General features: G+C 37.1%; 1 protein-coding gene across 9 annotated transcripts in view; it reads right to left on the bottom strand.

The window, feature by feature from the left end:
* LOC117434686 (CUGBP Elav-like family member 1) overlaps nucleotides 1–16006 on the bottom strand; it is a 45684-nt gene that overhangs the window by 14636 nt on the left and 15042 nt on the right. For 4 of the 9 annotated variants that reach the window (XM_059003370.1, XM_059003371.1, XM_059003372.1 and 1 more), the window contains exons 1-4: nucleotides 7139–7162; nucleotides 4188–4375; nucleotides 3033–3115; nucleotides 2129–2177 (exon numbers count right to left, since the gene is read on the bottom strand). In XM_059003370.1, the coding sequence (XP_058859353.1) occupies nucleotides 2129–2177; nucleotides 3033–3115; nucleotides 4188–4365 (310 nt within the window). In that variant the 5' untranslated portion in view covers nucleotides 4366–4375; nucleotides 7139–7162. Of the gene's footprint in view, nucleotides 1–2128; nucleotides 2178–3032; nucleotides 3116–4187; nucleotides 4376–7138; nucleotides 7164–16006 lie in introns of those variants that run through there. The other 5 variants (XM_059003373.1, XM_034057294.3, XM_034057293.3 and 2 more) reach the window with 2 other exon arrangements.

The raw sequence follows: 16006 nt of genomic DNA, 5'->3' as shown, positions 1-16006 counted from the left end.
CGCGATCGTGTTAACACGATAACAAACACACTTCGTTTTGATGACTTACAGGCCACTGTACTTTGCAGTACAGGCTTGAAACACATATCATTGGATAGGGGAGGGATTAAATTTCATCACTGGGAGGGGCATTTAGGGGTAGGTGTACTAAAGTGTGGCGTCTGTCGTGATAGTTGCAAACAAGTCGGAAGTCTCGGGTAAAATGTACTAAACAAGTGCAATGCTATTTGCGACTTTTTTAGGGAATGCTTGCGGCAGCAGTTTCTGTTTGCGGTTCAAGCGTAGATGAATATGCAATTATGAATATGTATTATTCGCAAAAAAGGGGGCGGAGATAGTGCAAATGAGGGTTTTCAAATATTATAATGAGATGTACGAAGGCTGCAGAAAATTGCGACACTTACAATTGCATCAATTTGTTAAGAACTTTTGAAAGCATGCTTTAAAACAGTCGCAATTGTTGCTGGCATTTCCTAGTCCGCTTTTTCTTGTGCGTTGCCAGTTGTGCTCAATGCATTTGAGGCGAACAGCCAAATACCTACTTTTACCTAAGTTGGGTGTACTTACAAGCCTTTAAAACACATTTCTATGACATTTCTGGCTTCCCCAACGTGCTGGGAGCAATAGACTGCACACGTGACGCTAACCTCTCCAGCTCCTTCTGAACATATATATAGGAATAGGAAACACACCTATTCTATTAATGTCCAGGTGGTTTATACTTGTGCACAATTTAGCACTGCACCCCTGACTAACTTAAATAAAAACGGACAGTATACATTTGGCTTATAGGCTACTAATGATGATACGAATTAGTGGTATAATGCAAAATGTGTTGTTGGTCCTTTGAAATTTGTATTGACTGTCGTTCTGTAAGTATAGTAACTTGTCAATGCTTGTTATTTCAGCGCAATGATTTATACATTTAAAATACATTAAGCACTATAAATGTGTGTGCGATTTTATTGTATTTTTTTAAAACTCGACTCCTCCTAATGGTCAGACAAACATATCCGGTTTTGCGAGGGGCTACTGTATGATTATGAAACTTTTTGATAGAAACACATTTTTTATTTGGGGGTATTAAAATAGGTAAAATGAAGAGGAAACAGAATGAATTGTACATATTATGTTTAAATTTAACAAAAAAAAAATATGTTATTTTGATTTTTGCACCCTTGCATGTATCGTTATCCTTTGGGCACCCTCTGCTGCAGCAAAACACAACTCAACTACCCGCTATTTATCTGAACAATCTCTCCAAGATTATATTTTATAAAATATCAAGAAACGAGTGGATATAAGCAGATACTATTTCATTAACTACAATTGTCAGGTACTTTTTTTCCCTTATTACTGATAATAATGGAATGAATGACTAACCATTTTACTTATAAACATTTATTTTGAGAAAATAAAATCGAGAGTAGTGTCCATTATTGCTTGTAAAGACCCCGGGAATAAATGTGTATTATTTCAGGTGTTACAATGTCTTGTAATTTGCCCAAACATCAATTGTAATTTTCAACAAACTTTCAGGAAGTATTGTAAGGTCCCTCAGGTCATAGAATAACACTTTTTTATACATGTATCTCTAAGCAGAATACATAATAAAAAATACTTAACTTTATTTAAAAAAAAAAAAAAAGTACTTTATAATGTTTCCCAGAGTGTTCTGAATAAAAGCACACCATTTCCAAGATGCCATTGTAAAAAAGAAAGAGTGATTTTTTTTATAATAAGAGAGTCAAATGCAGCCAAAAAATGCCTGGTCCCAGGGGAGCATCCCACTGAAAAATGCTTGGTCCTGAAGTGTTAAAGAGCTGGGGTTATCGCTCCTGTTTGATAACTTTCATGAGCTGCTTCATTCCTACCCACCGCAAAACGACAGGTCTTGTCTGGAAATGAGCATTAATGTTTAAAATCTTTACAGATTTATGTTAAGCGACTCTAGCCTGAAGTCATACTGTTCTCATATCCCATCTTAAAAACTACCCGTCAGAGTGGTAAAAGTGAATTTGTATACAATTATTAATGTTCTTCTGTTTTACATACCCCCACACCAACACCCCCCCCCGCTTCCTCTGCATAAGATTATGCAATAGCCAGTCATACATTAGGCATTTACCATTATTCTTCTCACTGTCTGCAGGTTTCATTTGAATAGGATGATGCATCTGTAAGAGGAATGAAAAAGCATTAAGCTTTTTATGAAAACCGCTGAAGGAAAACATTAAATGCTATATTGTATTTTGTATAAAAAGGTACAATGGTTCATATTATTCACTGCATTTGAGTAGGACTCAAAAGGAAAAACATCAATACATAAAACAGCTTAATTCAACTCCTAACCTGAACCAAAAAAGAAAACAACTTAACCTTCAAAAACTATTACGTCACATCCGTATTGGAAACTATTAGAAGCAACGATACTTCTTATGTCGAGTGTAGATCTTGCACGTCAATGACATTCTTCTCTTGCACTCTTTCTATAACAGAATGTGGCAGAGTGAAAACCCTGCCAGTATAAGGTGTGTGCGTGTGTGTAGAAAACACATAGGAATGGAGGCGTAAATTGAATAAATGATTCATGCTTAATTAGTCACAGGTGTATAAAAAGGGCGATCACGGGTGTTAAATATATTAAGGATTATCGTTGGGGTTTAGGGGACTTTGTGAAGCCGTGTTTATTTGAAAGCGACGGCTCAGTCTAAAAGCCGCAGAATTTAAAAGTGTATATTGTTTTTGGTATAACTTCTCGTTTTGGCCCTTGTCTGTTTGTTTATTTCTTTTTTGCAAATATGTGTGCATTAGTGCTTTACTGCAGCTTTCTGTGTCTGAGTCTCTTGTCCCCCTCCCCCCCCCAAAACCCCCAACCCACGGGAGAGTCAAGGACTACATTTCCTGAATCACGCAGGCAAAGAAATTGTCAATCTATAAAATGTAAGCTTTTAAGCTCTTCAAAATGAATACACTCTTCATGCTCTTCTATTTTACAAACGGTGAATACATGAATAAGGATTCTTTCTTACCGCTGGTAGGATCTTCATGTTGTGAAGGGCATTTTGTGCTTCTAATGCTGCTTTACGAGTGTAATAGGTTACAAAACAACAACCTGGAGAAACAAAACAAGTTATAATCTTGAGTTACAATTTATTAGAGGCATGATCAATTCCCAGATGCAGGCTTCACTGAAATGTTATGCATATACGGATCAGCTGAGAACTTTCAAATTGTTGGAACAAGAAAAAGACATATATGAAACATCTGATGGCTTTAAAACATTCACACCTCTATTCATCACACAATGTATTAGTTATAATTTTGCTGCAGCCAATAACTGATCTGCATGTACTACATTTCCTGTGGCACTGCACTATTGCAGCTTAGTAGAACAGCTAGAGGTATGCAGTACGCTCTACATTATTTTTTGTAACAACGAACTGCAAGACCAAAAACAGGGAAGATTAAGCAGTTATGACTTCTGCTTTCCGTACACCAACGTGACAAAGTCAATTGAGCTTGGGGGCATTTATTGATCCAATTACAATAAAGGTAATGGGAAAGCCACAAGCAGTCTATAGTGAAGTGCAGTTTTCCATTTAATTTATCATCTCTGAAATTAGATAATGTCATTTTATGGGAATGTATATTATTGTTTTTTTTGTATTTGTATTCTTATTAGCATCTTTGTCGTACATTGACAAAGCTATTATATACACCAATGGTATAAATACTGAATTTGTGTTTTTACTTGAAATGTATTTGCTTACGATTGTAAGTCGCCCTGGATAAGGGCGTCTGCTAAGAAATAAATAATAATAATAATAATAATAATAATAATAATAATAACACATCAGTTTCACGGAAGTCACATGGAATGCCCTTCACCACAGTGTTATGTAATTATATCAGGTTAAAAAATAGACAGTCAATTTCTATGGAAGTAATTAACATTTAATAGCAAGATATATTGGCACTTATTACGAAAAAACTTACTATAGTAGAATAAGACTATTTATGCCCTGTCATCGAAAATTGTACGCAAAATTCTTTACATACTCTGTGTAAAAATCTCTATTTGGCAGTCCATTTCAATAAGACACCACAACTGCCTTTCATGTCCCACACAGCCACGTCCCCTCCCATCAGGAACGCGTTTGCTCCCTCCTCGCTATGATGCTCACCTTTGCTCTGGGGGGGTGTTTGACTTCTGTCTCTGAGGATGTTGATTTCATACACGCTGCCATACGGTTCAAACAGCTCTCTCAGCTCCTTCTCAGACCAAGTTCGCGGAATCTGTCCCACAAACATCTTTATGGTATCGATGTCGGGCTGGTCTGGGTGGTCCAGAGTCCCGTTCATTTTCTTAGATCTGTGGGGAACAGAAACACACAAAGGTATTGTTTATTGCATTGCTTTAAATTCAGAATAGAATAGAGCTTTGTGTGTGTGAAGTCGCACACTCTGGCCAGGTGCGTTTACACTGGGCTCCACAAATTCAGAGTGTGCATTTCTAAAAGGGGATATTGATTAGCATGTCTAGACGGTTGGTCCAAGAAAGAAAGGTAGAAGGCTGTGTGGTCCAGTGGTTAAAGAAAAGGGCTTGTAACCAGGAGGTTCCCGGTTCAAATCCCACCTCAGCCACTGACTCATTGTGTGACCCTGAGCAAGTCACTTAACCTCCTTGTGCTCCGTCTTTCGGGTGAGACGTAATTGTAAGTGACTCTGTAGCTGATGCATAGTTCACACACCCTAGTCTCTGTAAGTTGCCTTGGATAAAGGCGTCTGCTAAATAAACAAATAATAATAATAATAAAGTATTGCATGCTAAACAAAATAAAAGGCTGTACAAATAATGATCAGAAATGGATACAGTATAGAGGGTAAAAATAAAGACATTAAGTCATTCATTTTAAATGTAATTGAAATGAATGGGATGTGCAAGGAGCTGGCTAGCAACACAAACACTTCACAATCAGCTGTTCTAGCTGTCCTGTAATTCACACAGAGGTGAAAACAGTTGCTTAAACCATGAGAAACTCAGCGTGGAATGCGGGTCGAACTTCCCTGCAGTAGATTGGCACAGGAACAGAGAAGCAGACAGAGAGAGCGTTGCCAGGATTGACATGTTGACTGCTGGGTATGTCTCGCCAGCAGCAGAAATCATCTAGTGTAGCACCTCAAACCCCACACTCCCAGTCGTCTGCCTCCTGTTCCGGCAGGGATAGAGATTGAGCATTTGACAAGAAAGAAAGCATGCAGTGCATTTCCAGCTAAAGAAGTGAGAACTTGAGAAATCCGACTGTGCTTTCAATACTGCCCTTCGGTTTAACAAGCAGAAAAGGCTTTGTTATATGCCCTAACTCGGTTGCATTTATTAAACTCTACACATTTTTTCATGCTGTACAGTAATGCCTTTTCAAATACATGTTTTTATTTTGAATATAACCTACAATATTCTATTATTTTTTAAATACATATACAAGCCTGTTATCTCTACTGGACCTGGCAGCCATCAATTCCTTCGTTTTGTACAAGGAATGCACCGGGGAAAATATCAGTAGGAGAGATTTCATCTTGAAGCTAGCCACGGCTATGTAGATGTTTGATATGACGTGCTTGAATAAAACTTGAATCCAGTTGTATCAAATAGTTGTCTTTCATTTTAATATTGATGTTGTTTAAAATGTACCGTCATAATGACTGCTGGCGGTGGTTTTAGGTATGAGTATAACCGCGGCGGTTCTAGTGGTCATTTTTGTGGTGCATATGTAGAATAATATTGTCTGGCATTAGGTTCAAGTACTCGAGCCCTAAATTACTCAAAAAATGCATGACCTACTGTAGTCACATCGGAACGGACAGCATAGAGAATAGATGATACAACCACAACGTTGGTCTTTTAATGTTTCTATTTCACACAGTATGTGTTCTGTATTAGTAGTATAGTATTCCAGTTTAGTGAACTGAGAAGAAGAAGACGACCAATCAATGGTACTTTATTGTACTTGCATATTAGTACATTACAGATAAAACGGTGATATAAAAGGGTTATACACTTATTCCATTCAACAGATTTACAGCCTTCATTTTCATCTTTGTAACAAGAACCTTTAACAACAACAACAACAACCACCACCACCACAGAATGACCAGTACACGTCAAAGTATTCTATAGTCTGGAAACACTGATCAGCTACATTAAATCAGGATAGCTGAGCAGCCCCGTCACATCCTATTCAACAACTAAATGGGCATAATTTACTGCTGAGAGAGAAAACTGTTAAGACCTGATTCATTGCATTTAGTTATTGTCCTCGACTGCTCAAAAAGCGGTTTTTGCAAAAATGATTAAGTAAATATTAACTGGGTCAAAAGTTCACATCTACAGCATGAATCACATTTAAATGACGCTTTCAGAAACCTGTACAGATCCATCTGCTTTACGAATACCTTGTCCTCAAATGACTACAATTAAAATGAATTATGTGGCCATAAAAGCTAGCCAAAGCTTCCAGATTTTACTGCACATAAGAGACACAGCTCTTTCCAACTTGGAGCACACACAGGTGCTCTTGTCCAGAGGGGAAATCCTTTGACTGGAACCAGAGCTACCCCTCTGTTCCGCACACAGACAGGCACCTCCAGCTGCATACATCATCCCTCCAAACCCATTTGTTCGCCAGCCAGTGTGATGGGAATTGACAAAGCTGCTTGCTCATGCAATACACTAATTACCTCTTTACAGCTTTAACATTTCAGGTGCATTGTTGTTCTAAATATTGTTAGAACTGCAGAAAATGATATAGCACGCACGCACGCTTGTATTTAAAATATTTGAGTGCAATAATACCTATTGAGATGCATTAAATTACTAAGGGTACCCTGGTATTTTATTTGTTTTATCCCACATAAAACAAGCTCATGAAGATGGCTTCAAATATATAAATAAACACAAACAGACCATTTGGCTTTAAAACACACAGAGATTGTCATACGCATACCCTTTAGAACAGGGGTGTCCAAAGCTGGCCCTTCCACTCCTGGTCTTTGTTCCAACCCTGTTCTAAATTGTTTAATTGAACCAATGAAAACTTCATTCAGACCTTGAAGTAGTTAATGATATCATTTTTACCTGTTAAACCTGGAGTGGAATAGCCCTCCAGGACCGTGATTGGACACCCATGCATTAGAAGTACTCCTGACAACACAGAATTTATGGGGTTTAAAACACTGAGACCTGCACACAAGTTCAGACATCTAACAAAGCTCAGCTGAATGAAGTGACAAGCCAGGAAAATAAGGAACCATGACCAGGTTACAGTACTGTGAGTCACTGAATTCCCCCTTGGCATCCAATAAGCCAAAACCTTCTACTGAAACATTTCCAGACCCACTTAATAAAACACTTTCAACGATGCAGTCCAGAAAAACACAGGAGTAGCTATCGTTCCAGGTTTCAGCTGAAACAGACTGCACCTCATTTGTTACCGTTACAATTCTCTCTTGTAATTTATGCCGTATACTGTGAATCAAGTTGTTAGTTTTTTTGTTTTTTTTTTGGGAGGGGGGGATAAATACAAAATAAAATATAAAAAGATATGATTCATGCAAGACAAACTATTCACAGTACAGAAATAACAAGAGCAGTGAAACCGTACAGTGAGGTAAATGGTGGCGAACCACTTTAACTCATTAAAAATACAGCTTTGAAACAAAAAGATACATCAATTCTAAGCATCATTTGTAAGGGAGTCCCTGCTATTTTATTTTATGTATTATAGGATTTTTAAATCATTTAATTCTTCACTGTGATAATATCTCAGCAACTGTACATAGAGTCACACACAGTTTAAGTTTCGACTGGTAGGCTCTACTGATTTCTACAGGAAAAGTGTGAAAACCTTCATGTGCCATGAACCAAATCCCAATGCCCGTTTAAGTCAAGAAATCAGCGAGTCTCTCAGACAAACACTAGCATTATCAAAACCATCCAAACAGCAGTAATGTTGTAAATATGCTCGTGGGGATTCTACATTCTTACACAACACACTAGTAACTAAAGCCCAACTGAAAAATAACCAGAATATTTTATCCTCACGTTTTTCGGCTACAGTGACAGCAAATAAAATTGTCCATTAAATAGGAATGATTGTCCTAAAAAGTTATTATCTCAGGATGTATAAATTGTTTGTATACTTACACAGGACGGGGATTTAAGGTACAATGCTCCACCATCATTTCAGGCAAAAAATCCAGTTTAAAAGAAGCCATTTTCCCACATCAACAACACACTCGCAAACCTACGGCACTAAAATAAAAAAACTCTTAGGTTTAAATAAAAATAATTACAAAAAACAAAATTAAGAAAAAAACCCACCACACAACTGTATGACACAAAAACAAAAAAGGTAAAGTCAACAGCTCACAATCTAGCGAGTCAAAGGTTAAAACTTTTTTTATATACAAGATTTTAGGAGGGGGAAAGAAAGAAACAAAACAATGAACAGAAGTTGGTGAAAAACAAGCGAAGGACACAACAGTACACTTCGGACTGGGAGGACTCTACACTCCGTCCCAGACTTGTACTGGATTAAAAAGGGGATGCTAGCCACTAAATGCGATTGCTATAGTTTACAAAGAAAACTGCTGATGTGTTTTATTTTTTTTTTGTGAACATTTTACTACCAAAGCAGTACTGGGTGCAGAGTCAGATAAATAGACTGTCAGATTGATGTTGATAAGAGCGTGTGACAGGCTGAAATGAATGAAGACTGTGACTGGTTTCTAATGCAATGTTAATGCGCAGTGCTACAGACAATCACACTCGAATCAGCAGGACCCCAGTTATTCCTATCAATTTGGGGGCTGGGGTTGAGGGTCGCATGTCATAGGTCATGTTTAAGCAGTTTCAGTCAAGTGAAAATTTACGAAAGAAAAAACAGAAAGCCATAAAATGTTTTATAGTGCTTACTAAATGGGGGAAAAAAAGCTTAAATGATTTGGTTTTAGATTTAAAAAAAAAAAAAAAAAAACTTTGTAACCTGTAGTGGTCATACACCAAGGAATACATTTTAATCACAGTCACACTATTTATTTATTTATTTTTTTACCAGATTTTAGTACCAAATACTGCAACGAAAGCTGTGTGCAATTATCTTATGTTAACGCTGCAGAAAATTAAAAAAGCCATCATTGCCGTTGTTTGTTTATTTTTTTTTGGTACTTTAAAAGATGCTACTGTATAGATAGGACAGCAGCTCCATAATGAAGATGCCAAGGTTATTTAAACAAAAAGCTATTTCTCATAACGTGCCATAAAAAGACCTTCCATTGATTCACTGTGTGTATTTCATAGCTTGCTCCCTCATCTTAACATAAAGGGCACACTTATTAGAAGAGGTTTTGAAGAGATCAAGTTTCCTCCAAGGTACACTTTGAAAAGCCCCCACCCCACCCCTGTAACTCTCAGCTCTATCACCCCCATACCATCAGTAGCAGTGGGAGCGTTCTTTGTAATATTCTAGGGTGGGTCTTCTGGTACTGTACATTATATAAGGGATTGCCAGCAGTAAGCTTTATTTTTTATTTCCAATCATGTGAAGCATGTGGTGTAACAGGAATGCCTATGCTTTAGTGCTGGCAACAGTTTTCTTACTCTCCCTCGGCAAACAAACATTTTAAATCCCTGCAGTACACAACACAAACACATTTCCGTGTTGGGAAGGAAGCATGGGAAAAGAGAAAGAAACCCCAAATCCCCACGGGAAAATGTTCCACAGGATTTGCTGAAAATCCCCAGGATGCTACTAAAGATAACTGAAGCAGACAATGCAGCCAAGAGAAAGAATAAAAAGGACCGAACAAACATTTCAAACCAAACTGACGAAAAATGCTGTTTTCATTTGAGGTTTGTTGTTAAATGGATCTCAAAACAGCTGCAGAAATCCCTTGTATAACTATTAAATATGTTACTTGATGCACTGAAATATGCAGGTTTATTTTATCTCCCAACAGTTTAATGTATTTAAAATCCTGCATCTGCATTTATTTTTTAGATGTGCTGAATAGGAAAGATGATGTCTAAAGGACATTAAAACCCACACTGCAGGTATGCATTCTTTGTAAATCCTCACTTATTTTTTAATCCATTAAGTGCTTGTACAGCAGGGGTGCAGAAATCAGGTCCTCGATTTGCAGAGTCGTCCAGGTTTTAGGCATCTTTAAATAATTAATAACAGGAAGGAGGATAAATGGGTTAAAATAAGTGATTTACAGCTATGGCCAAAAGTTTTGAATCACCCTATAGAATGAACTAAATCGAATGGAACCTGTTGAATCATGTTATATTAACATATTGTATTGCATACCGCTTTGTAGTTTGCATATACAAAATGGGAGCTTTAATGCATTATCAGATTTTTTTTTTTTTTTTTAAAAAGGTCATGGAAAATAACGTTGCTTATTAAACACATCATTGCTCTGGTTGCTGTATTGCAGCGTCTAGTAAATCTTTGTGTCAATCTGTATGTTCCAATGTTATATTACTATCACAAAGCTTGTGTACAGATTGTGATTATTGATCCAAGTATACCTAGTTACAAATGCAGTCAGTGAGGTGATGGGGGCCCAATCAAGAGGAAGTTTTGCCAGGCACTCCAGGATCTGATCAATACTCCCTTGATCCAGTCAAGTGGAGTACACACACCCCTCTTTGGATGTCTGTAGGTCACAAAGTTTACAGCATTGATATTGGCGCAGGCTTAAAAACCCAAGGTACTGCATAGGACCGTGATGCATTGGTTAGGAAGAGCAGTCTATTTTAAAGCTTTCAATTTGCAGACGCAATACGTACCAAAGCAATGCACTACTATCTATAGTCAGTATTCATATTCTCAAGGCCAAGCCCTGCATTTATTGTATGAAAGAAAGGAGAAAAAAAACTCCATCATTCATGTCTGAAAAATGCTTATAAAGCAGTTTTAAATGCAGAATCCATACCTGTGCGATCATAGTCCAGTGCAAATTCAGCTTAGCTAGTATTTTACTTGACAGGCATGCCAGAAAGAGCATAAAATAAGAATTTAAAACCTTGATTTGTCCCCCCCACCATCGCTCATGTGGGTTTTAAGCTTCCCATTTGAAAATAAGTCAGTTTTGCTGTCCCTGAAAAATTCATGTGAAATAAACAGCTTTTTCCTTTTCGTTTCTACCACGAGTTGAAACCACTAGAGGTAGGCAAGAAACAAAAGACAGGGCTCAGGGGAACAAGGATAAGACATTTCTGGATTACAGATGTAAGATTGGTCATCCTAGAAAAGCCTACAATGAGTACTGTGCCTCAAATAATGCAACTGTCTCAAAGCTTACACAGCATTACATACACCTTATGGTACAGTACAACCCTCACCCCATAGAATTGGTTTCATTTCATAAACCAAGATTGTCATTCAAAAGTAAGGCTTAATTAACATTTATTCAACTGATTAACCAAATACAAGGGATTGTAAAAAGTAAAATTGGCAATGTCTTTAAAAATAGCCACTGTATAATAGAATCTATTTTGTAGGCTACTTTGGTTTAGTAGTCAGAAATATCACCAGTAATTGGGGCAGATTCACAGGTTGACAAGCTCTACCATGAAGTGTTGCAACAGCTCATCCTGGCGTACAGCAAATCAAAAGTGTAAAATGAGTAAGAAAGACCCAAACTCCTGCAGACGTCCAGCTGTCAACGACAAAAAGCCTTTGCAATTTTTGCTGGAATGTAAGCACTGCATTTGTCCCATCACAGGCATCATACAGGATTTGAATAATATGTTCACAACAGCTGCCACTTGTGATTCATGATTACAAAAGCCTTCATTCCAGCAAACAGCACAATAGCCCACTAATCTTATTCAGTATTTTTAAATAAATAGGCCTATTTTATAATTAGACCAGCTATTCAACACTTATTAAAAAATGGACCCATTACAAATACTCAAATGGTCTTATCCAGTGTGACCCCTTTGCTTAGCTATGTGACTGTGCAAAACTAGTATTTGCATATGTGTAAACACAGAAAAAATCCAGCAGGGAATTTGTAAAACAGAATTATTTCATCCAGACTGCAAAATATTTGTAATGCTTTTTGCTGTGTAAATCTTGACAAATTCTCTAACCTCCATCCCTACTTGCTGGAAGGTTCACTGAGTGGCATTCCCCTTTGAAAGCCACTTCTTGCACCTGTCCATGCAGAAAATTGTAGAAAAACAAACCTGTTTCAAATCCACTGCAGTCGGTATTAGTGGTTAAAATAGGATATTGCGCCAAACTGGGCATCAGTTGAATAATTGCTTTGGGTCAACATGTGCGAGTGGCTTGCAAGATCAGACACAAGGTAAAGCATGCACAGGAAGGTCCTGATGATCATGTATGGTAATGACTATACAATAGACAATGCATAAAATCGAGTTTATCATATTTTAGCCTAATCCAACACACTTATAGGAGGCTAGGAATGTATGATAAAAATCGGAGTGGCAGTTGGTGCAATATCAAGGCAGTTATCGTGTTTGTCATGTAGACTCTGACAGACAGACAGACGAACGGACAGGGTCAGCACACAGGTATTCCCAATTTTTTGAACAAGGACCCTAAAAATGAAAGCTTGTAACGATGCACAAGTGAGCTCTTGTGTTCTGTATTCCACACACCCTGAAAAGGAGTACTGTACCGCCATTACTCACTTCCCTTTTAAACTGGAAATCAGCATGCAAATCCAGATCTATCAGTCCAGACAAAAGAGGTTTAGCAAATTAGTGATCTAATTGAAACAATAACATCTCCAAGTCTCATTTTATAGACCATTACAATTTTAATGTGCCTAATTAGCCCATTTTCTTTGACTTATTAGCAGAATTTTAAAATGATTATGTTCATTGCCTACAGTATTTGACGGCCATCTGTTTAATAAAAAAATAAACATTTTTATATTATATATATATATATATATATATATATATATATATATATATATATATATACACACACACACACACACACACATACATACACACACACACACACAGACAAGTCAGCACTCGGTTATATGTTACCCAGATACATGTCAGTCGCGTTTTACTGTATATACCGTATATATTTCCGACTCAGTCACCAGTTTTCTGATACAAAGCCCATCTCTTCAATGTTACAATTTATTTGAATAACCGTCACAGCCTGCGTTTTATATAAAAATAAATAAAATAAAATAAAAAAATTTTGTAATGCCAAATCGGTCTGTCATATTGTGCAGTTACACAGCTCTTCTCCCAGTTTCACCTGACGAAAATGCAGCCAAAACAAAGCGAACGAGACAAGCTAGGTTAATGTAACAGTTAATCATTAAACAGTTCTAGATACTGTGATGTATTTTTTTTTATATCTCTGATCTTTAGTTGTTTTTGTGCATTTTCATTTGCAAGTGAACTGTACTGTACATTAGGGCTTTATCGTGCACTATATTCTGCAATTTTGAATACTGAATTTGGATACTGTTTTAATTCTGGAAACTTGTTTTTTTATCAATCTTTTGGTTTTGCTAAATTGCATTGCTTTTTATGTTTTACGCAGTTCTGTGCATGAAGAACATTTAGATTTCATTTTGCTGTTAAGTCATTAACAGGAAATTTTACATACAATTTTACAATACGTACTGGATTTAAAAGTATGTACTGTATTACAGTTAATGTGTCGTCTATAGTTTTGGCAACGAATAGTTTCAGAATCATATCGTTCTGAATTAATACTGTACTTATTCTGTTAAATATAGTACTGTACCAACAAAACCAATACAGTACATCTAAATGGAAACCTACAATCTCAACAAAACCAATACAGTCCATATTTAAGATATACAAATTATAGTAACAAAACAGTCACACCTACACAAAATGTTCAGGGAAACTGCTAAGCATTTAACTGAAACATGTACATGTTTAAAGTATTTCAGTAGCCAAGTGATACAGTACAGGTTAGGCTAATAACAGAACTAGTGAGGAAGTCACCAGTAAACTAGGGGCAATTCACTGAGAGAGGTATTTTAGACCCAATTCACACACAGACAACAAAGAGTTAAGATAACTGACTGTTTCTCACTTTCAGAAGGCGTCTGTACCTACAATTCAAGTCATGTGCCTGCCACAAACCCAGAAATGCTATGTGCTGGCTGGCACTTTATCATACGACAACTGCTGCAAGTAGAGAGACAGACGAGGGCACCATGAGGTGACATTACAGCAGAATTATTGCCATCAGCAACTCATTTCTTTAACAGAGCCAAGCCATGCTGTGTTCAGATAGTCGTTAGGGAAGAATATTATACCTCAGGCACAGACCCCTGCGCCACACATCAACCTTGGTCTACTGTGTGCACAAGCCACAGCTTTCTAAAGCAAGACAGCACAATTGACAAGTCCCAAAACAACAGCACGACAATTAAAAGGCTTGTTTGATAAAGCTCTTGGAAATAGGCGGCATTGAAGAAGCCCCCTCCCCCTCCTTTTTCAATATAATTAAAAGGGCAAAAACAAAGCCAAATACGCAGTATCTGATGCTTTTCATCAAACAGTGCTCTCATTTTTGATGAATAATTGTACTTTTCTTGGTGGCAAGAAACTCGATTTTAACAGGATGTGAATGTTGTCACTGGACACAAGCCCTAAAGTCCTGCTGTGGGGGTTTCCTTTCTATTTCATTTTTTATTTTATTTTTTATTTTTTTTACAGACAGTAACGAGCTGGCGCTGTGCAGTAATGGATTTGCTCAGTTGGTGCCTCACAGCAGTGGGTCGCCAATTTCAACATTCACTGTAGAATCTCTTGTAAAAAAAGACCTTTGCCTGTATGTACTGAGGCATGTACAAAGTGTTAAATATTGTCTAGGCTCCTCTAAAGCCATCCCCCATTCGTAGGCATCAGTATATTATTGCACGATTTTAAGAGTTTATGGAATTCCATAACCCTTTTATCGCCTTTTGCCTGGGAGCAATGTTCCAGCTCCTTCTACAGGGAGCACCTAATGCCAAAATGAGAAGATCTACGGATGAAACAAAAGCCTCAGATTCTCCTTCGGTCTTCTGGTTAGAAGAATACCAACTGAGAAACTTCAAGGAAGCAGTGTGCAATTCCATTATTATAAAAGTACGATTGTGTTTTAAAACTATTTAAAAAAATTGTATCAAACTAAATCCAAATGTGGCACTGCAATCGAACAAGCTTCTCAACACACAGAACAGTGGTTTAATTAGGAACCGGCGATAATATTTTAGTCCAGATTCTGAAGCAACTACAGTAAATCAGGACAGGGCACATGTATCTTCATTTGCTTTAAACCACCTCTTGTAAGACACCAGCTACAAAAAATAAATAAATAAAACAATAGTTTATATCCAGAACAGTAAACAAATCTGTCACCTGACAAGCTTGTTTGAATTCTACAGAAATTAGGCAAGGCTTTTCTCCCTTATACTGATGCTGTCGCCACCACCCTAAAAAAAAAAAGTTCATTGCATTTATTTAAGTGCAAGGCTGTTGACATACTAACATGGTATGCCTCCTAAGACAGGATTCACATTTCACATATATTATTCTATATCCATGATTTACAGCCCATCAAGGGCTCATCACATGCATCACGAACCAGAATGTCTGACCCCTACCCACACCTTGTTTAAATTGCTCTATTTATACCACAGCCAAGAATGATACAGTAGTTATTGAAGCGCTTTCTGACTTTTCTGAATGTCACAGGTCAGGCATTTGTGCTCTGCAAATTAAACACAATGAAGAAAAAAAAAATCATATTCAATCTAAAATCCTGTACATTAAAAAAATAATAATTGAAACACATTTTGAATTTATAAATAGATGAATAAAAATGCAAAAACTCTGTGGCATGCATATATATATATATATATATATATATATATATACACACACACACACACACACACACACAAAAAA

This window comes from Acipenser ruthenus, chromosome 28 (assembly GCF_902713425.1).
Source record: "Acipenser ruthenus chromosome 28, fAciRut3.2 maternal haplotype, whole genome shotgun sequence".
Taxonomy (NCBI): Eukaryota; Metazoa; Chordata; class Actinopteri; order Acipenseriformes; family Acipenseridae; genus Acipenser; species Acipenser ruthenus.
The sequence above is the reverse complement of the archived record's forward strand: the minus strand, read 5'-3'. Positions and strand labels throughout refer to the sequence as shown.